At 37.6% G+C, this 23,535-nt stretch overlaps 1 protein-coding gene across 1 annotated transcript; it reads right to left on the bottom strand.

The window, feature by feature from the left end:
• Nucleotides 1-6,169: 6,169 nt before the first annotated feature.
• Nucleotides 6,170-12,903, bottom strand: LOC124862479 (cytoglobin-1-like). The gene is made up of 4 exons (XM_047356433.1): nucleotides 12,748-12,903; nucleotides 12,506-12,642; nucleotides 8,890-9,121; nucleotides 6,170-6,884 (listed from the first exon to the last, which is right to left on the bottom strand). Exons 2-4 carry the CDS (start codon nucleotides 12,640-12,642, stop codon nucleotides 6,720-6,722), a joined length of 534 nt encoding a protein of 177 aa, XP_047212389.1. The 5' UTR covers nucleotides 12,748-12,903; the 3' UTR covers nucleotides 6,170-6,719.
• Between the last annotated feature and the right edge of the window lie 10,632 nt (nucleotides 12,904-23,535).

The raw sequence follows: 23,535 nt of genomic DNA, 5'->3' as shown, positions 1-23,535 counted from the left end.
ATAAAGCTGAAGAAGACGAGTACGAGTACGAGTACTTTTGCAATGAACAGCATGTGTGTGTGTATTTTTTAGGAAGAGGGCCACAAAGAAGTGAGTTATCTAAAACATTTCCTAGAAGAGATTGTGAATTGTTTTTTGGCTTCTGAATCATTTAGTATTAGCACTGCAGCAGCAGATACTCAAAGTTCATTGTGGGGCAGACATCGCCAATCTCGGGTTTCTTAGGCAATGAGGTTTCAGCTTTTCTGGCCTGTTTTAACTCAATCATCAATTCCATCAAACAAAAACATCATTTCTGTTTTAAACATTTGCCCTGGAGTGTTATTAATGCAGGCATATTTTGTTTCCTCCACACTGAGGGAAAACTTTGTAGAAGGCGATGTTTTCCTTTTCTGTCATGGCAAATTCAATAACTCCACAGTTATCTCGACGAGTTGAACAACAAGTTTGACTTTTTCATAACTCTCTGGTGGGAGGGTTGTCTGTGAGCATATGTCTCGTTTCAGTCAGGATGCAATAGGCAATAAGAGTGCCAAGAAAATTGCACACATTCAGAAATAGTAATTGATTGTGAGGCAAAAGTGCAATGAAAATAAAAGTTCCAGCTTTGCACTTTTTTTTTTTCAAATGACAACAGAACTTTGAGGAAAAGCACTGACATTTTCATGCTTTATTAATGTTCTTGGCTTCCTAGTCTTTTACAAGTTTAAATACCAACAAATTCAACGCTCCATTATGCTTTTTAAAAGATTCATGTAACTTTAAAGTTGAAATTTGGATTTTAAGCAGACAGAACTGCTCTGAGTAGCTAAGTAACAATCTGACAATAACCATTCAGAAACAATGAATCACCATGACCCTGCAAAACACCTACATGTCAATAAAAGGGAAAAATGTGTCACATCAGACATCATTTTAGGAATGTGTTTTATTTGTTTCACAATTATTGGTTGGTTTATTGCTTAGGAATAGAGGTGTTATACCCCTGTGTTTAAAAGTGGTAGCAGTGAGGCAATGCATTTCTAATAAGAGATGACGGATTGTTGTTCGGCCACTAAATCATTTAGCATTAGAAGAACGTAAAAGCCAAATGTGGGACAGGCTTCTAGGCTTTTTTTATGCATCTGGTTTGATGAAAATGTGTTCTAAGGTAATTGCCTTGATTTGCTTCAGTGTTCTAACCCTTAATTGTTGTCATTCCGGGGTTTCCATTGTTCCATTGCGCTTTATGTATGGCTTTTCCTTATCATCAGCGTTATTCTGCCTGTGAGTGGACATATATAACATCATATTAATATGCAGTATTGAATGCATTTCCAGTTTTTGCCCAAAAAGCCTAGAAAAGCCCTCCTGATATGTAAAGTGCGTTGTAAAAGCGTTCAAACCCCTTGTACTTTTATGCATTATGATGGTTTTATCATGGTTTTCAATTCCTTTCTTTTTTTTTTTTACAAATACAGTCTATCTCAGTTCTTCTGAGTCAGTACTTTTTAGAGCCATTCTTTAGCTTATTTGCAGCTGCAATTCTTTTGAATGTCTTTTTGCACATCTGGAGACCTCTAGAACACTTACAACCTCTGGCCCACTTTCAATTCTTTTGTCTTCCAGGATTGTCCTGTATTTAGCTCCATCCACTTTCTCTGCAACTGTCAGTTCTTATCATCTTCCTTGTCCCTCCTGAAGGACAGTGCCTGCACAGCATGATGCCACCACTGCCATGTTTCACAGTGGAGAAGATGTTGTAGGAAAATGTGTTGTGTTAAGTTAGTTCTACACAAAGGCAAAATTGCAAGTTGACCAAAAAGTTAACGTTCAGTCTAATCTGACTGAAGTACCTTCTTCCACATGTTGTTCTTCCACATTGGTTTATAACCTAACCCTGCTTAAAGCCTCTCACAAACCTCATCTCTGACCTGTCCGCTGTGTTCTTTGGTGTTCATGATGCTGTTTGTTCAAATATGTTCAGTTACATACCTCAGTATAATACTGGGATTAAATCACACGAAAACTATGTTTAATGATATGGTGAATTCAGATCCACAGGAATTTAAGCAAGTTAATCAGAATAAGAAGGCAAATGGACATCAACCTTTCCAGATTTTTACCTGTAAAAGAAAATGTAGGTTATGTATCATTTTCCTTTCCTTTCACAATTAAAGCTTCACAAGCTAAACTGGTGGTGCCCCCGACCCCCCAACACCCCCACCAGCAGGAAACTGTCCTATGAAGAGAGCCATCTTATCCCTGTCAACAAACGGCCACAAATGATATTTCTGTATTCTTTTCATATTTTACAGCTCCATAAAAAGTTTACATGCTGGTTAAAGGCCTCATTAAAAAACAAGGTTCTTTTTTATCAGCTCCTAATTGTGAAAGCCACATGTTTACTGTGCTCCACGATGCCATAACCACGTATCATTGTTTGCTATCGCTTGGAGAGTGTGTAAGTAGGCCCCTGGGAGAAATAGGAAGATTGCACTTTGAGTCAGTTAGTAGCCATGAACTCAAGGGCTCTGCTATTTTCTCCTCTATTCATCTCCAGATTAGAAAAAACAGAATACATGGTTGTTATGAAGGCAGCCACTTAATCCACACACTGCTGATCAAGGCCAACCCTTAAATAATCACAAGACTTTTCAAATCAATGATGCAAATAAGTCCCTTCTTTCTGTTTCACACACTCTCCTACGCATGAAACACATATGCCTTTTTTTGTATGTTTCTTGTACGTGTGAGTGTTCAGAATTCACTGAAAGGATGTTATCTATCTAGTTCCATGAACTATAAAGTGCTTCTTTCTTTATGTCTAAATCTAAAGAAAAAACTAGTTTTAGAAAAAGAAAAAAAAAAACACTAGGTAACTGCAAACACAGTGATGAAGTATTCTAAAAGGACCACCACATACTATTGTCATTATTGAAGGTGATTACGATTAGTACTCACGGCTTGATTTTGTTGGAGAACCTCTGCCGCAGGATGACAGCATTAGTGGTCAGGACCATCATGGTTGTGCACATGGTTCTACCCCCAAGTGTCTCCCGCCTTGGGGCCTGCTGCTGGTCTATAACACCAAAGCTTCTTACCCCATTGAAAGGTTTGAATGGTGCAGGGCAGAGATTGGGTCTGTAGCAGTCAGACTGTTCCTGCCTTGGCTCTCAATCGTGATTGGGGAGATTAGTACAGAGGATTAGCCAGGATCAAGGCTGGTTCTCGCTGGAACGGCCAGGAGGCAAACGCAGTACGCTGTGTTATTTTGAAAACAGCCCACACCATGTTGTTAGCACAGCAAGCCAAATCAAGCTTGATGTTGCATTTGTGTTCAAGGAAGGACACCATTTTTGAAAAAGGTTTAGGAAAACATTACAACACATGTTCAACAAGTTGGTTCTATCTTTTCAATTAATACATTACATTACGTAAGAAATCCTTGAGCTTTGCTTAAGGTGATGATATTCACCTTAAACACAATAGACATTCATGACATTCCAGGAGACAAAGAGCAGAGTTATAAGCATCTGTCATAAAAATCTGAAGAACGTTGCAAATTTTGATACAAATCTGTCAACTAGTCATGATATGGTATGGGTTGGTATTTATGAATAGAAAATCAAACCAAATATGTAACATGATTACAGTTAAATATTGCTTTCTATAACATTTATTTTACCTTATTCCGATTTTAATTTCACGTCGTTAAGCAAAAATATAGAACCATCACAGCTAAATTTGGTAGAAGCTTTTCAAGAGCTTCTGTGCAAAATATAATTCCAGTTCTGCTCTTTGTAGAGAAGGAATGGCGGCGAAAGGCGGTGGTGGGGGGGCAATGAGTAAATCTGACTTTGTGTCTAACAAACTAATTAGGCTATCATCTTGGATAGCTTGCTTGTAGTTAGCTGCTAAAAAACACTTTTAGCTTTTCAAATGTAGTATTAAAACAGTGTTATCTTAATAAAAGTTAGAGGTGGTGCCCTTTTAGTTTTATAACCATAACTGTGGATTTTTATTTACAAACAGAAATCCTTAAAAAAAAGCCAAATCTGTCTGTTTATAAACCGAGAGAAAAGCAAACCATCAACAGTGTGCAGCAACACGTTTGGGGAATGGGAACATTGCATGGTTTTAGCTTCACACTGCTGAACAAAAATACAGTCCCTCCCGCACTTTCTATGGCTATCATTAATGGGACTTTAAACCACAGGAATTGGATTAGGGACAATTTATTGCAGCTTTAAAATTGTAACCATGGTGTATCTTGATACCAGTAAACAGCCACTTCTTACTGTCAACATTAGAGCCAGTTACTGTGTTGTGAAAATTATTTGTCCCAGTATAAATATTTTTCTTTTTTTTTTTTTTTTTTTGTCAAACTGTTTATGTTTTAGATCATCAAAACACATTTAATATCAGACAAAGATAATCTGAGTAAATACAAAAGGGGCTTTTCAGATGATTATTTTATTTAAGGGAAACAAGGCGTCAGTGTTATGATTTGGGGTTTTTTGGTTTCTGTTTTTTTCTTATGTTTTTCACAGTTAAGGTTTTGACTCGTTCTTTTATTTATTATTATTCTTCTTCTCAGATTTTGAATCATGCTTCTGCTATTTTCCTGGTCATGTTTTAGTCTTGTTCATGTTTTGTCCTGTTTGGTTTTGTTTGTATATTAGAGTCTCCGTTTTTGCCGCAGCCCCGTTTTGTTCTGTCTGTCAATTAAGTTTATTCTGCTCACCTGCTTCAAGTTAATTTGTCTCCTTGCTCCACCTGGTTTTCACTCCATATACACACCTGTTCAGTTAGTTGTCTCGGAAACATTCTCAAACCAAGTCTTGTTTTTTTTTGATCATGCCATGCCTGTCTTGCCTGCCCGTTTGTTTTGTTCCCGCCTTCTGTAGTGAGTGAGTTTTTTGTTATTAAATCTTTTGCACTTACTGTCATGCTGCCTTCTGGTCTGCATTCTGGGATCCTATATCTTGCAAACCGTAACAGTCAGCCCATGTGTAAAAGGCATTTTCCACTGTGGTAGCCATGAGTTAACTGTGATCAGCCACATTCCTACCTGATTACTGCCAGACCTATAGAATCAAGAAGCATATTAAATAGAACCTGTCTGACAGCATGAAGTGGGTTAAAAGATCTCAAAAAGCGACACATCATGCTCCAACTCAGTGAACCACAGGAAAACCAATTTTCCACCAATAGAGAAAAAATTGAACCTTAGTAAACCGCCCCCAGGATTGGTCAGTCAGCCAAAATTAGTACAATAGTGCAATAACTCATCCAGGAGAAAAAAATAAAAATAAATAAATAAAACAATATTTAGAACCCAGTTTTGGGTGGGTGTTCAGGATTCTATAAGAAAATGGCATCCAGGGGAGAGTAGTAAGGCAAAAACCATTGCTGACCACAAACAAATCACAAAGGCTCTTCTCCTGTTTACCAAAAACCTCTGAACTGGGGACTGACAAGACAAAAGTGGAACTTTTTGGAAGGTATAACATCATTATAGGTAGGTATTACATCAGAAGAAAATTTTAAGAAGTAGTGTGATGATCTGGGGTTGATTTACTGCTTCAGGACCTCAGGATGGCGTGCTGTAACTGATGGATCCATAAATTAGGCTCTCTGCCACATTTGATTCTAGGAAATTTTATGCAGCGGGACAATAATTTAAAGAAACCTAGCAATTGCACATCTGAATGGGTCAAAAAACAAAAAAACAAAAAAATAAAATGATGTAGTGGCCTAGTCACAGTCTGGACTGAATCCAGTTGTGATGCAGTGACATCCCCTTAAACAGGTCTTTCAGGCTTGAAAACCCTGCGGTTTGGCTAGAGTTATACATTCTGCAGATTGTCAAAATTCATCCACAGCAATATAAAAGTCTTATTTACAATTATTAAAAGACTTGATGACAGCTGTTTAGCCTGACTGGCAAAGCCAGTTTTAGGTTTAGTGGGCAATAACTTTTCTCAGGGGGCTAGGTTAGTTTGGATAGCTTTTTTCTCATCAAATCGTCATTTGAAAAAAGCTGAAACAGAAGAAATCTGCAAAGTGGTACTGCTTTGAACAGCTAATCAAAGCAGTGTACGGTAACATTAGGCCATGGTAGAAAGAAAGGCAGCTTTCTGTGAGTTACAAAAGTTTATAAAATAACACTATGAGTTTGAATAAGAAGGTTTTGTATTGTCTGTTTACTTCAAATAATCCTCAATTACACATACAAATGTGAGTTTCAATGAGGGGAAAAGTACAATCACCAGCATTATTATTGAAAATGTAACAAAGCTGACATGAGTAAGTATAGACTGAAAGGAGGAAACATCTGTAAAACATCTGAATGTTCAGAAATAATTCTGTTTACATTTTCATTTATACATGAACACAATTAATAAAAGGCACGCCCAAGTCAAATGTGACCTCTTATTCACCTTTCCATCTGTTTGTATTTTCTTTCTCTGTTTTCAATCTTAAATGGATTAGTCTTTAAAAGAGAACAAGTAAGGCGAGGGTTGCTCTCTTTCTCTTAAAAACACAATGCTTGCTATAAAAAAGGGCACAGTACATGTTTCTATATTTGTTTATAACATAGCTTTTTTACATATTCCATGATTATCATAGATAGCAACAAACTGCATTATCATATTACAATCTTCTGATTGCTGTTGCATAAAGCTGCAAAGCGATAATAAGTTCCTCATTATAGGAGTAATAACGAAAAGGTTTCAGCCGGTGGAGGTTGATTGTTGGGTCCAGCCCACTTCCTCATAGATGGCTTTGATGCCAGAGCAGACAGTAGCCAGGAATTTGGTCCATGCTATGCCCACCTCTGGTGTCACAACCTCTGGATACTCTTCTCCCAGGACTTCCAGAATCACACCGCACAGGATCTGAACAAGACACAAACAGTAATTTACCTCAAAGTGTCATTTAAGGAAGAGTTTGACATTTAGAAAAATGATTACTAAATTCAGTTGTTGTTACTAATTTTGCCACAGAATACAGATGTCTTTGGATGCCAGTTTTACTGTACCCCAATTATTAATTTTAAATGTGAAACCCACTCAGTAATTACTTTCATGCATGTTCCTTGAATCTCACATATTGAATAGAAAGGTAAAACAAAAACACATCAGAAATTTCTTGGTTCTGTGAAGCCTATCTAGAACAATTTGGTAACTTATTAAAATTACGGAATAAATAGCAGAACTGACTCAAAAAAATAGAATCTACAATTAAATTATTTGTTTTGCATCACTGTCTCAAAAATACCTCAGCTTAACAAGTAGGTTTTCTTTCTATACGTCTTTCCTAGGCTGTTAGTAGTTAGTTTATCTGAAATGGCTGGTTTCAACTTTTGTTACAACTCATTGCAAAAAACATGAAGTCACAGTATTACTACTTTGTTGGATGTTCTCTGGCTTTTGTGCCACTTTAAACTCTTTGAGACATGAACTTCATCAGTTTTCTTCTTCAAACAGGTTTTAACAGTAGTAAGATCAGCTTTTCAGAATATAACCTTGTCATGCACCATTTTGGCATGTTTGAACCCGAATGAAGAAGAAATCTGTTTTTCACAAGTGACTTCTTTCCTCTGGCAATTCAAACTGACATAAAAGGCACAGGAGGACCAACAAACTAGTAAATGTAACAGATTTTGGTTCATGATTATCCTCAATATTGACTGATTCATTTTATTTTGTCACTCTACTTGATTTAAAAAGAAGCTATTTTATTTGGATTTTTTATTTTTTATGGGTAGAGTACATAACCGACACACTGACGAACATTACAATCAGGCTAAACTTGTCATCTTTTAGGTCCATTAAGTTAACCAAAATTATTTCTATTTGCTAAATTCCAGAATAAGAAGACTTGTTTGAGACTTTTTTTTATTGCTTTCTTCAAAGTCAGAAGTTTACATCCACTAAGATTACTATACTTTAAACTATTTGAAAATGCCCTGATGATGAGGTCATGGCTTTTTGATACTTGTTATAGGTTTATAGGTCAGTTGCCAGTATTTGGATTAAATGAAGGCACACATATAGATGTGTTTTAAGTTCTCAGTCACACTGCTTCCCTGTGCAACATCATGGAAAATCAAAAGAAAAGAAATCAGGTAAGATATGATTAAAGCAACTAAAAAACTGATTACAATTTATAAATGCAGAGAGGAAATGGACATGACTTTTGGAGACATGTCTTGTGATCTGATAAAACTAAAATAGAAATCATTTGCCATTATGACCATCATAACATTTGGATGAAAAAAAGATAAGCTTACAAGCCTGAGAAGGTCATCCCAACTGTAAAGTATGGGTGTGAAAGACTTGTTCACTTCACAACATAGGGCCTGATCTTCAAAAGGTTTGCTTGTATTAAAACACGTGCAAATTGGATTGCGTGCGCACAGCTGATCTACAAAGCAGGTGCAAATTGATTGTGTAAAATGAGTGGAACAGTCGGTGGAAACTTTTAAGTATGTTTGCCTTTATGAATATGCAAAGCATATGCTCATCACCAGAATGTAAAAATTTATGGGAGAAGAATATGCAAATGTAATTCCTTACAACCCATAAGACTCTTTATTAAACTTGAAACGGATTGTGGGTGCAGTTTCTGCGTCTATATTTAGCACAATTGAAAGACATTTGTAAACTGACACTCAAAATGTTATCATGCTAAGGATTCTGGCATTAGGCAAATAGAATTACATTTGGTAATACTACCTGACCTAAAACTGGAAACGTTTAGTGTTATTTAACATTGAACAGTGAGAATAAAGGGTATACATTATTTTATACATTGCATGTAAATATCAGGTTTCAGCTTTAAATCTCAAGTCTCTGAGCCTTCCAATGTTCATCTTGATTTTGTTCAAATAGTTTTTACCTTGAAGTACACCAGATCCACCTTGTGTTTGAGAGCGTGGGCTTTGCCCACCAGCTTCAACACTGAGGTCACCTTCTCTGAGTTGTCAATGTTTTCCACCAATGTGTTAATGGCGTTCATGACTCTTTGAGCATGTTTCTTGAGCTGGGAACTCTGCGCCAGCTGCTGTGTATCTTCAATGTGCTTGAACTGGCTGAAGTACAGTTTAGATGAAGGGAAGTTCACAAAAAGCCTTTAAAGGAGGAAAACAATTAGGGTAAATTTCAGACATAGAGCACAGAGAGCCTTAACTAGGTACAGGGTGAGTTGGAGAGGTATAGCTGTGTCACACTGTTTATCTCGTGATGTACTTTGGCATATCTAAAATCTCGTTTCATGTGGGTCCAAACATAAAGAAACAAAGAGCATTATGTCCTACCATATGCGTCGCTTATGATGTGCTCCTATTTTGTATGTTCTCCACCATACAAATGGTTCTCCAACACACAATACATTGTGTGTATTGGGATCCTGTAAAATGTGAAGTCTGTTACTGTGTCAGGGAATATTAAGTTAGTTTTGCAATGATGTCGCTGCCCTTGTTTTCCATATTTGATGACCACCTGGGGATTAAAGTTCAATGCAATATACACAGTGTATGGATGCCCCCAGTTGGTCAATTATTGGTTAAACTAAGAAAACAGGTTGGACTACGTTGCCTTTGGGGTAACTGCGAGCATGCCAAGGTGAGTGAATCTTCATTAGTGCAGAGAGAGTGTCTGCATAGTGTATCCTGAGAGAGTAGGGGATGAGGTACAAATTGCACAAGGCACTTTTTCACCACAGGACCAACTTACATCAACCATGTACACACCGATTAAATCTGTACACAGTTTAGAGTCACAAATTAATCCTTGGGGGTGGATTGAGGGTGTGAGAGGAAGTTGTGGTACCAAGGAAACAATTTGCAAATGCATAGGCAATGCATTCAAACTACCGAAGGATTTGGACTAGAATCTTTCTTACATTCAGACAATAGTACAAATCACTGCCCTGTTATCTTGATCTTCTGTTTGTTTATGACAAAAATAAGGTATAAAGCTAAATTTATAAACATCGTTTTTGTTATGTGCCACTCAACCATTAGCCATTCCTTTGCAAACCTTTCTTCTCAGATGTCTGATAGGGTGTATTGCTAACTAGAGAGGGCCTAATGCAAAATTGAATTCCCCTCTCAAGGCTACCTCTCCTGATTTACTGTATATTTACTGCAGTTAAAGTTACCTGTGACAATGATTACTTCATGTTTTTTTTCCAATTTGTTTGGGACACAGGCAGTTTTCTTGTTTCAACAGACGTTCCAGGTCTACATTTTCTTTGTTTGTCCAACCTGATTTAAGCTGGGCCCTATCAGAGAACAAATAGTCACTTTGATGTTTTCTTTAATTACACCCTCGCTTGACCCTCAGAGGTATTATAGTGTATATTGGAAATAGCAAAGGGAAACCTAAAAGCTCACCCCCTCACACAGTTCTGGGAAGAGGGCCAAAGCATCTGGCTGCTGGCTATCAAATCAAGATGTCCCGTCTACCCCTAGCTCTGCAACTGCTTACACAAAAAGGAAGCAAATATTTATTTTCTGCTAGCTCTGACACATATGCCTACATATCAGGGTTTTACATGTGAAAAGGGAGGAAGTTGGAGTGTCCTTTGGAGAGTTCAGATGGGTGGAAGGCTTTGAAAATGCCGGAGCTTCATGGTCCCGGTTTCGCTGCAAACTAATAAGGAGTGACAGTGTTTAATCTCTGTCTTGTAATTGCATGACCTGTGGATGCATATAAATAGCCTAATTAGATTTTTCTGTGGTCATTGGACTCTAAATCCTTCCTTATCTTATTTCAAGAATAATTGAAGAGCTGAATTAAAGACATCTTCTAATTTCAGAGACTGAGTGCTGTGATTTACTTCCGTGGATCTTATCTGTTACCCAAAAAGACTGTAATTTTGTTGGATTAATATTAGCGCTGAGGTTCTTCAGCAGAGTGACAGGATTTATTTCTTACTACCTAACAGAGTATCTCACAAGGCAAGGTTTTCCAATCAATCGTCATTCCTCAAATTCCTAAAGGCCATAGACTCTGTGTTGGAATCTAAGTATGGAAAATACGAGGTCAAAAAGGAGTCATGTCCATGTACATTTATCAATTTTATTTAAGTGCTTGTTGTGAATGTGCTGCAGCTGAAGTGCCACAGAAAAGTATTTTTTTTCATATTTTGTCCTAACCATAAACGTCTGTATTTTGTTGGGGCTTTATGTGGTGGACCAATACAAAGTAGCACATCTAGGAAGTGAATGGAAAATGATTTTGGTTTTCAACATTTTTATTTTTTTAGCTCCCTTTATTCTAATACTACTGCACACAATTTGGTACGGTCATTTACCTTCAGACATCACCTAACTAGTAAAATGAGTCAATATGTGAGGTACTTCAACAACGTTTTAGTGAAAAAGTTGCTTCTTGGTGATGTCTGCTGACAATGAAAGTTAACGTTTCTTAATGGCTTGACCACCTTACCAACACTGGACCTTCTAAAACATTTTGTGCTCCATTAAACAAGTGTGATCATTTTTTTCCTCAGGAATAGAAACTTAAACTTAAAAACAATTATTAACATTTAGTGCAGTCTAGGCAGTGTAATGTGGTAAGAGTTGATGTGATAATGGATAGGACTAAATACAGGGCAATCCTGGAAGAAAACTTCTTAAAGGCTCCAAAAGTCTGGAGACTGGGGCAAATGTTCTTCCCTAGTCCAAGGGGCAGACCTGAATATTTTTTATATTTTTATATCAAAATCTTCAGCAATCTGAGAGGATAAAAAAAACATTGCTTTACTAGCAACATGTGACACCTCTCACATGAAGCCCCTCTGCAATCAAAAAGGATTATTAAGGCACGCTGTGTCATGCGGTAAATCCTGTCACACATGAACCAAAGTCAAAAGCCTCCATGCATCTGTGCAGATGCCTGACTTTTACAACAGTTTCCCATTCCTGGATTTCAGTGTTAATGCTAAAAAAAGAAAGCGATTGCAAGTCTTTCCAACAGCTCTGCGAGATTGCCATAAATAGATGAATCAAAAAGCTGAAACAACTGATTGAGTGTATCAGAATAAAAGAAATTAAAATAAACTAAGCCTTTTGTTTTCTGGGAAGGCTTAAAGGTCTCGCTGAGTGATGGAGTCCTGTGGCTGCAGGTATTCAAAACACGGCCTGTGCTGCAAGGGAAAGACAGCCAAAGATGTTTCCATAATGGATTTTTATAATTTTTATGATGTTCTTTTATGAAGATAGTGAGAGATAAGGCTATTGCATGGTCAAAATTATCATTAACGTGTGTCATCTGTTGCATTTTAGGAAGGAAACTCCTCAGTTTGGAATCTAGACATATTTCCTGGAAAAATAGGTCGTACATTTACTGGCTTCAGTAGTTGCATTACTAGAATTTAAGGTCTATATAGGGAAAATATCAAATTTATGGGTTGTGATTAAACCCATCACAACAGCATCACATTCGCCACAATCCTTCATAAAGCAACAATCACATTAATCAAAACCTCAAACAGCAGATGGAAATACCTGACCAGTATGGCAACCCCGGCCTCCTCACAGTTCTGGTAGACTTTCGCCCACGAGTCCAGGATCATCACCCTCTCCTTGTCAGTCAGTGGGCTTGGGTGCTCCAGGTGGTCCACCTCTTCCTGCTTCCTCTCCATCTGGAAACACAGTGTGTAAGCAGGCTGAGCACATGCAGCAGACAGGCAGACAGGAAGGCTCTGGTGGCACTGCCCCTCCCCCAGAATAAACAAAATAATTTCTACCTTTTTGTTTTTTCTTTTTTGGCGTCTCTTTCTCAGTCAGAAAAAAATAAAAGATAAAAATTCTCTCTCCACCCTTTCCAAGTGAGAATCTTTGCTCCCTACCTCTGAGCCTCTGCTGAGCGAGAGTGTGAGTGAGAAGTCGGATGAGAAAAACACAAGAAACGCACACCGTGAACGAGGAGGAGCCTCTGTTAGTCTCTTTTTCTACACTCTCCTTTCCCACTTTGCACCCTCCCTGCTACACACTATTCCTCCCTCTGTCCACTTTACCTTTGTAGGTGTTATGTGATGAAAACATAATGGGATCAGACATAAATCCATAATAGGTGAGCCAGATATGTCATGCATGCAGAGCGAGAGCATGGATGTTATACAATACCATGCTATTGAGCGATAAAGGGGCATGCTCTCAACTTTTCCTAGAGACAGACCATATCTGACAACACAAGAGATTAACCTGCAATCAAATTCAATTTCTTTTATAGAACTACCAATATAATTATAACTATGTTGGTTTGATCTCTGCTGCAGAGAAGAACTGGATTATCTTGGTGTGTTTTTCATTTCTTTACATTTCAAATTCTATGTGCATAACCTCAATACACCCACACATACACTTTCCAGCTTTGTGGTGGCAGTTATCAGTGGGAAGGGATGTCTCACTTGTGTTGACATAGCTAAGATAAAAAAAACAAAAAACTTGTAAAGTTCTTTGTTTTCCAGCTCCACATTGGGTTGGATGTATAGCCATTCAAACCCAGATTAAGAGATTTACTGCCTCAAGTGGAGGAGTTCAAGTATCTCAGGGTCTTGTTCACGAGTGAAGGAAGAATGGAGTGGGAGATCGACAGACGGATCGGTGCGGCTGCCACAGTAATGGGGGCGCTGTGCCTTCCGTTGTGGTGAAGAGAGAGCTGAGCCAAAAAGCGAAGGTCTCGATTTACCGGTCGGTCTACGTTCCTACCCTCACCTATGGCGATAAACTTTGGGTCATGACCGAAATAACGAGATCCTGGATGCAAGCGGCTGAAATTAGCTTCCTCCGTAGGGTGGTCGGGCACTCCCTTAGAGATAGGGTGAGGAGCTCGGCCATCTGGGAGGGGCTCGGCGTAGAGCCGTTGCTCCTCCACATCGGGAGGAGCCAGATAAGGTGGCTCAGGCATCTATATGCCTCCTGGACGCCTTCCTCGGGAGGTGTTCCAGGCACGTCACACTGGGAGGAGGCCCAGGGGATGGCCCAGGACACGCTGGAGGGACTATGTCTCTTGGCTGGCCTGGGAATGCCTTGGGCTTTCCCCGGAGGAGCTGGAGGAGGTGTCTGGGGAGAAGGACGTCTGGGTGTCTCTGTTGAGTCTGCTGACCCCGTGACCTGGTCCCGGATAAGTGGAAGACGACGAGTACGAGTACGGGTATCAGAGCTCGTGAATTGCAAAAGCTAGGAGGAATACTATAAACTGACCTATGTTAAACACTGACCCAGTCTTTGATTGTGTGATATGAACAAGATAAGATAAACCAGGCTCCAGTTTGACAACCTTTGTAATTATATATCTGAAGTGTTTGAGCAAAGGAACATTTCAAGTCATTTATAACACAGCAGACTCATGGGCAGGTATTATGTAAAAGAGTCACACTGGGAACATTATTTAGGAGCTTAACGTCCAGGATGTTCATGCATGAAGTTCGTTATACCATCGAAGAGCCATACTTCTCTAATCAGTTCCACTGGTGGAAAAATGCTATCAAATATCTGTAAACATATGCAAATAACTGTAGAGCATGTGTAGAGCAACAAAATAAAAAATAAAAACGATTAAATCTTGAAACACATTTATCTTTGCTTGATCAGAAATTTGCAGTGGAGAAACCTTAACGGACTGAAAAGAACCACAGTGAACCAGGATGCTACTTTTGCTGTATCCTAATTACCTCTGAAGTTGAAAGTTGAATCTGGGAGCGACATAAAACCTAATTTAACCATTTTCCAGATGCAAGTTCATAAATACATGGGGGTTTGTAATTGATATGCTTAATGACTATGCTAACTCCTATTAGAAGTTAGCCTAGCATTTTTCAATTTGAACTCTGCAGTAACCTGTTCACTAATGCAGACTGCATAGCAATGCAAAAAGATTTATCAAGATACTAATCATTATAACAAGAATTAAACAGTTTTTTCTGCAGCTTTGACACTGTTTTATTTGCATGGGAGCCATATTGGATTTCAGGTCACGGTTGTTGTAAAACCTCAGACTTACCACAAAGAATTCTGACTTATTTTTTTCAACATCAAACAGGGACATACTAACTTTGAAAAAACTTAATAAACAATCACATAATATCCCTTAAACACCATTCAAAGCTGAAGGATGATAAGGTTTCAGTTAATTTATGACATAACACAACAAAAAAAAGTCAAAGTCCTGATGCCCTGCTATTTTAATATACCTGTCATGATGGTGGTACTTATTTCTATTTTTTTTTAATCTGGAGGCCATCTGGGACATGTAGGCAATCACCTGGAGCAGATGGTTGCCCACTTGTGCCAGGGCACTTTTGATCTGGAAAACTGATATCTCAAGACAGTATCCTAGTTGCCTGATTAACTTTATTAATTCTGGTTTTAATCCAGCATCAGAGTAGACAGGACACATTGATGTTATAGTAATGATTTTGGTACTTAGAAAACTTGATATTTAATGACTGGGTATTTGTTATACAAATCTTGAGACCTACAGCCTTGGAGTAATCAGACCTGTTTATTTAGGATCAGTTAGTGCATGATTTACTGTTTTCTGTAAACTGAACAAACAAGTGGTATTAGAAACTGTGAATTGGTTCATGTTTTCATAGCAGAGTTAATTTAATATCACAAAAATTACCTTTCTAACTTTAGTTTATAAATTGCACTTAGAAAACATTTGCCTTGGTAAAAGAAAAATGTTTGTCATATCTCTTGAGATTCGGATATCTAAATGAGAATGCAAACATAAATATAACTGTAAAAGCATTTTTAGCATACTTGCATCAACTTCCAGGGAAAAGAGGTGGACATGATGAAGGGCTACAGAAACATAAGTTTTTTACCTAGACAGTACAGTACTACAAATTTAAAACCAAGAGCCTTTCACCACAAAGAACAAATTTTGCTACTTGTGGGAGCTTAGGAACTGCAAGACTTGCAGCAAAATGCTATCTTCTGTGGCTCTGTAGTGGAAGAGGCTCTTTGCAACAGCTGTTTTAACTTCAGAATCAGGAAATCAAAGAAATTGAGCAAACCTCCAGATGTTTACATACCTCATAGCTTCTCAGAATGATTTCGAAATCTGCTGAGGGTACTTTTAGTTACTCTGGCCACATTCCCTGTGACACCTACTGACCTGAGGTCAGTTACAGCTGTGTTTATATTCACAAACTCAAAGCCTTTTTAAGGGCCTGTCATATATTTGTGTGTGTTTGTGTGTATTTGCTTCAGTGAATTAGTCAATTACCACCCTCCGTCGATCTCCAGACAATCACTAAGCTGTTAATATGCCTTTTCATGTTTAAAAACATTTAAGAACTTCCAGTACAGCTCATTGAATGAGTCCGGTGAATTTATGTACAGGGGTTGGATGATGAAACTGAAACACCTGGTTTTAGACCACAATAGTTTATTAGTATGGTGTAGGGCCTCCTTTTGCGGCCAATGCAGCGTCCATTCGTCGTGGGAATGACATATACAAGTCCTGCACAGTGGTCAGAGGGATTTTATGCCATTCTTCTTGCAGGATAGTGGCCAGGTCACTACGTGATACTGGTGGAGGAAAACGTTTCCTGACTCGCTCCTCCAAAACACCCCAAAGTGGCTCAATAATATTTAGATCTGGTGACTGTGCAGGCCATGGGAGATGTTCAACTTCAATTTCATGTTCATCAAACCAATGTTTCACCAGTCTTGCTGTGTGTATTGGTGCATTGTCATCCTGATACATGGCACCGCCTTCAGGATACAATGTTTGAACCATTGGATGCACATGGTTCTCAAGAATGGTTCGGTAGTCCTTGGTAGTGATGCGCCCATCAACACAAGTATTGAACCAAGGGAATGCTATGATATGGCAGCCCAAACCATCACTGATCCACCCCCATGCTTCACTCTGGGCATGCAACAGTCTGGGTGGTACGCTTCTTTGGGGCTTCTCCACACCGTAACTCTCCCAGATGTAGGGAAAACAGTAAATACACAATACACATTGTTTCACATTGTCCACAGCCCAAGATTTGCGCTCCTTGCACCATTGAAACCGACGTTTGGCATTGGCATGAGTGACCAAAGGTTTCACTATAGCAGCCCAGCCGTGTATATTGACCCTGTGGAGCTCCCGACGGACAGTTCTGGTGGAAACAGGAGAGTTGAGGTGCACATTTAATTCTGCCGTGATTTGGTCGGCCGTGGTTTATGTTTTTTGGATACAATCCGGGTTAGCACCCGAACATCCCTCTCAGACTGCTTCCTCTTGCGTCCACAGTTAATCCTGTTGGATGTGGTTCATCCTTCTTGGTGGTATGCTGACATTACCCTGGATACCGTGGCTCTTGATACATCACAAAGACTTGCTGTCTTGGTCACAGATGCGCCAGCAAGACGTGCACCAATAATTTGTCCTCTTTTGAACTCTGGTATGTCACCCATAATTTTGTGTGCATTTCAATATTTTTAACAAAACTGTGCTCTTACCCTGCTAATTGAACCTTCACACTCTGCTCTTACTAGTGCAATGTGCAATCAATGAAGACTGGTTACCAGGCTGGTCCAATTTAGCCATGAAACCTCCCACACTAAAATGACAGGTGTTTCAGTTTCATTGTCCAACCCCTGTATATATCTGAACTTGTATGTATAGTTCACACTCAATGTGGTTTAGAGATAACCCAGAATAAATTAAAACTCGTGAATCTAATTAAATGTATTGATGTTGTTTATTGTACAATCATTCCAGGTTTGGAAAAAGACCAATGATAGAATTTAACAGAACAGGATAAAATAGAAATAGAATACCTTTAAGTCTTTATGCAACTATACAATGAAATTAAAAAAGATGCTTCTTATCAGTGCAGAGACATCAGAAGAAAAAATGTTAAGTAGAATAATATATATATATATATATATATATATATATATATATATATATATACAATATATTGCACAGATAGCTATTATTGCACAGTGAATATGTTGAACAAATGAATATGAAAATATTGCACAGTTGTTGTTGGAAGGGAAGTCCTTCGGGGGAAGCTATTAAGGGAGGTGGGTACATGTGGGTATTTGTGCATGTGTCACTTCAAAGTGCTTATTTCCCTGGGAAAGAAACTGTTCTTTTGCCTGCCGGGTTTTGATTTGATGCACATGTAGCGACTCCTTTAGAACGGAAGGTCAAACAGTCTAAAGCCAGATGTTCTTGGTGATCTCATGTGCTCTGCTGGGAGGGAAAGATGTCTTTCAGGGAGTGGAGAGGGCAGCCAACTACCCTCTGAAGCCTTCTCTTGTCTGCCATACCATACTGTAAAGCAGTATGCCAGCAAACTCTCAATGGACATGTGGTAGAAGGTCAGCAGTAGATTGGAGTCCAGGCCTTTCTTCTTTAGGATCCTCAGGAAATGTAGACGGTGCTGAGCCTTCAAGCATAAATATTTAATGCCAATAACTAATATAACATTCATATCCATGATTACTGTATGTGTGTTTAAAATGCTTGTTTTCTCACATGTCTTGCTTTTTTACCTGTCAGGTTAAATGTGCAGGCTCTGGAGCTACTAGAGCTTAAAGCAGAAAGACAACTGTTGCACAAGCTGCACCACATGATGGACATCACTCAGATGCCCTGCAAAATAAACCAGATGAGCAAATGATACACCTTTAGTTTGAGATGTCTTAACCTCTGCTTCAAAAAACTGATGGTAATAAAAGTATTTCCTTCAAGCTGCAACAACACTATGTATTGCATCAGTTATATACAATAGTGGAACAAAATGTGAAAAACACATAAAAGGTATTTCAACGCACACATCTGTTTACATTTAGAGGAGTCTAGCATCTTTGATTTATTGTAAAACAGAGGTTCCTCCTCCAGCCCATCAGGCTAATCTCTTCCTGACTTATTAAATTTTAGTGGGATCCAAAAAAACCTTTAGCAATATACACAGCATTTTAATGTTCAAATATATTACAGAAATTATGCTTGAGGTAATTTTCTGTCAAGATAACGAGTCACCATTCATGAAGCTTAAAATTAGTTTAAAGACGTTTTGTACATTAGTTTTAAACCCTGGGATCTTGGTGGCTTTTTAATAATAATATTCATTTTTCTAAATTGGTTAATGCTAGCAATAGCTTTGATGGATAATATGTTTTCTACTATTGCAATCATGTTAGACAAATAATTACCTTTGAAACAGTTTTGATTTGATTTTAACATGTTAGCATGCTTAAAAGCCACAATTACTTACATACTATGGTGAAAAACCTGACTTCCAGAGATAGTAGTAGTTTGAAGTAGTTTTGCACAACCAGATTAATAAAAACAGTGGTGGCCCTCTGTTGCCACCCTCTGGAACGTTATGGAAGGCGAGCTGGCTTAAAGCATAAGCTTTTCTGCACTCTGGTAAAACAACATCCTTTTAAATTTAGGAGAACTATTTATGATGTGATGAAATTAAAAATTAAACAACACAAAAGTTACAACATAATCAGCACATGATGTGTTTGGTCTATATTATATCTTATTACCTTTAGGATTTAATATATTAAGGCAGAGTTGTTCATAACAGATTAATTTGTAAAAAAGTAGTGACTCATTGATCTTTTGTCACCTAGTGTAGGCTAAAAAGTGTTTTAAAGGCCTTAAAATAAACATTATTACTGTAGTACCATAAGCATCTACTGTCTTAAAGAAAATCCTACAGTTCTCTATCAGTGAAATTTGAAGATATTTTTTCTTCACCATGCTCTTAATGGTTGGTAGGTGCGAAAAAACATATGTGTTGTTGTCTGGCATTTTGTAAAATTTTTTGTCATCTCTCTGAGCGTAGATATGGGCAAGTATGGACAATTAACTATTTTCTTACAGCTCTTTACTGACTTATGAAGGTTAACATCTGCCTAACTTGTTTTTCAAGTTTTCCTGTGTTTCCCATTTTGAGAAGCAGCTAAAAGAAAAATATCATCTGTGTAATACCAGATCTATACTGCAGGGAAGCAGAAAGATGTGGATAATTAATTAAATTCTTTGACACTCATCCATTAAAAAAGGAAAGGATGCATAAACACACTTCAATCATAAAAACTGTTAGCGGGAGAGGTGATTTAGACAAAAAAAAAATGATTTTTAATGCTCACATTCTTTGGCAGTGATATTTTACTTTTACTTACAATAAATATAAGGGTCAAATAAATATATAAAATTACTAAATCTGACTTGTTGTTCTTCACATAATATCAGTTTGAAATAATCAGTTTTCTGCCAGCACATAAGTAGACATGTATCAGGGGGATGGTTCTGAGTTTAGATGAAGATCCCATATTTTTTGCTGCAAACACAGAACTGATTTCATGTCCTACTGTTATATAAAATAGGTCTCTTAATTACTTAACATTAATTTCTAAATTAACTGTTGCATGACAAGCTGCAATTTATTTACAATATATTGGCTGACCAAGTGTACAGTAAATTAATTCAACCAGAACTATACAAAGCCTTAAATGACTGCATTTAAAACTAAATTGCCTTTTAGTCTCAACCATTGGTCTTCAACCTTTCAAATCCAATGAGCATTTTTTTATCCCCAGTCCAGTTAAATAAAGTTTGTTTAGATCTGTAAATGTTGCATGACCTTTTAAAAAAAGACAACTTATTATTTTTAAATTTCCAATATAGGAATTTATAGAAGAATCCTGATTTTAATTCTGTTTGTAGGTTTTAAAATAAAACTTTTGCAAATCGAGGGTGGATCCATTTTCTTCTATGGGATGTTGATTTTTGTGAAAAAAGAACCTATCACAAGAAAAATAGATCTAAAAGCTTTCACTGATACGTTTAGTGTCATTCTTGTTGTGGAAATTCAATGTAATTATTCCATAAAAGAGGTGGCTTGTCCTCTTCTGGTTGGAGGGGAGTTCCTGCCTCAAGTGGAGGAGTTCAAAAAAGGCGCGTGCTTGTTGCAGGCTCGGAACCGTCGCGCTGTGCTCGCGCCACAGGGGAACTACGGTAACCCTGAAAGCTCAACATCGTATCGTGTTTGTATTAAACAGGGGAAACGCTATCTGATGGATCTCCACACCCTGTCAGATATCGTTCCCCCTGCATTAAACAGGGGAAACTCATCCTCATGGCCCAATATCACCCATCTGTATTCATTTTCTGTTTTTTGCCACTTTAAAAGATTAACCTCTAATGTCTAATTGTGATTTTTTTTTGGGATGTCCATATCATCTTGGATAATTTGTTGGATATTTCAAAAATATTCTACTCGTTTAGGTAAAACAGCATCCTTTATTAAGTCATGGACTTCTTTCAAGTAATGTTTTAGTTGAATACATCTGACCGGTCTATATTTTAATTTTTTTATTCTTTTCAGTCAAGGTTGTTCTCGAGTTATGGTTCACTATTTTTTTATTTAAATACATCCAAAAAAAATTCTTACTAAGTTTTCTGTATATTGTACTTCAAGAAAGATCCCCAGTCACTGCTTCACAGTTTTAAAGCTGGCAAATTCTTTTTTTCTCACTTTTAATATTTAGAGCTTGTATTTTCCTATTTGTTTCAGAAACTACGCGAACCTTGATTCTATGTATAAATCTGGGGAACGCCAAATCCCACTAGAAAAAACATAAAAATTTAATAATTGACGAGGTTCATTCACATCGATAGACACTGGTGGCTGCGTCACCAATTAGCTATTATTGTACATTTGAAAACGTTTAAACGTTGCTTATGTAATTTTGGTACCTTGGTAAATTGCGCCCGACTCTGAAAAGTAGCAAGAAATGGATCCGTTAACATTTAGCAATGTTTTCCAGTATTTATCGCTTGGAAGCTACCCTGAAGGCTCTTCTAAGAGTCAAAAATATTTGATAAGACGAAGGGCAGCTGACTTTGCAGTTGATGGTGAGTATATGTTTTCTTAAAATTAACTGTTGGACAAAGGCCTCTAGTCTTTTCCTTACCTAATTTATACAGCAATAAGTTCTTTCGGGTATGTTGAATTGTGTTGCACCAATTGCATGGCCTTATTTCCTTTTTTAAGCATACATTTGAATGATCTGTAACACCACAGAGCCACAGTAATATACAAAATTAAATAATTACTTCAAGGTATTAAGCCTGTCGCAATAAGCAATTAAGAAATAAATCGCATTGAAATCTGTATGTGGGTTAAAAAATTATTACCCAACATGACATTTATGTCATTTCTGTCTTTCTATCTATAGCAAATGCATCCAAGTAAAAATACAATTGTATATTAGAAGATTGTTACAGAATACTTACTGTTTATGTTTTTTGCATAACACCAACCACATCAGGAACCACCATTCACATACATTCATATTGAAGTAGGTTTTTTTTTTTTGGTTGATTAAGCAAGAAGTTTGCTTTTTTTAATTTTTTACTCAACTTGTGATATTTTGACAGGTGGAGTACTGTATTACTGCAAGGGAAGCAGTCAGTCAAAGCGGAAGGTTGTGAATGCAAAAGACGAAGCGGAACAAATATTTAAGGAGTTTCATGCCAGTGCTTTTGGGGCCCACTGTGGCATAGTTAAAACCAGAGATGCTATCACCAGAAGGTTTTACTGGCTAGGCATGACAAAAGACATCGATAAGTGGGTAGGTATTTCTTATAAATCAAGGCTCACAAACAGAAAACATGGTAACAGGTACATTGTTAATGTACAATATTTTAAAGGTTACATTGTTACAACAAGTCATTGTCTAGTTAGTAGATGGTGTTGAACACAAATGTAATAGGTGGAAGTGGAGAGTAGTTAATTGGTGGAAGTTTGATGAACTTTCATACAAGGAGATGACAGTGAGAACAAGGAGCACATGGAGAATAACTAGAGGCTTATGTGAGAAGTGAATCAAGAAGAGTTGCTTAAAAACTGGAGGTTGAATGATGAAATAATGGACCAGTGATACTTAGAAAAGAAGGTGCAGGTGTGAGGAGACAGCTGAGGGAGAGAGAAAGAGATAAAACAGTGGAGCTAGGAGGATTAACACCTACGGGGAAATAAGAAACACGAATCCAAACTCAACTGACAATAACTGAAATAAATGCAAAGTAAAAAGAAACAGAAATAAGCTTGATTTAATCAAGACGAAGAATAATTTGGGCAAAACACAAATAACAAATTATGAAATCTCTAAATCCAGAATAAACAGAAAACAAATCAAAATCCTATTACATTCTTGTATTGTTTTAGCTTATAACAGCTTTTTGATGGTTGACATTTTATTAACAAATGTGGTTCTTTAGGTCAATCAATGTGTGCAATGCCAGCAAATTGCACTGACAATTAAGCAGGAGACAAAACCCATCCCAATTGAAGTAAGTGACATACATATCAAAACACTACAAGAAGGATATTTTATTATCCCTGGTCAAAAGTGCTATTCTCTGTTTTCTTTTACTTTTTCAGGTGAGTCAACCGTTTGAGCTTGTTGGGATGGACCTTATAGGAAAGGTGGTTAAGACAGAGGCTGGGAACCAGCACATTGCAGTCATGGTTGACTATTTTACAAAATGG

Source organism: Girardinichthys multiradiatus, chromosome X (assembly GCF_021462225.1).
Source record: "Girardinichthys multiradiatus isolate DD_20200921_A chromosome X, DD_fGirMul_XY1, whole genome shotgun sequence".
In the NCBI taxonomy this organism is placed as follows: Eukaryota; Metazoa; Chordata; class Actinopteri; order Cyprinodontiformes; family Goodeidae; genus Girardinichthys; species Girardinichthys multiradiatus.
Note: the sequence above shows the minus strand (reverse complement) of the source record. Positions and strands in the feature narration are given on the sequence as shown.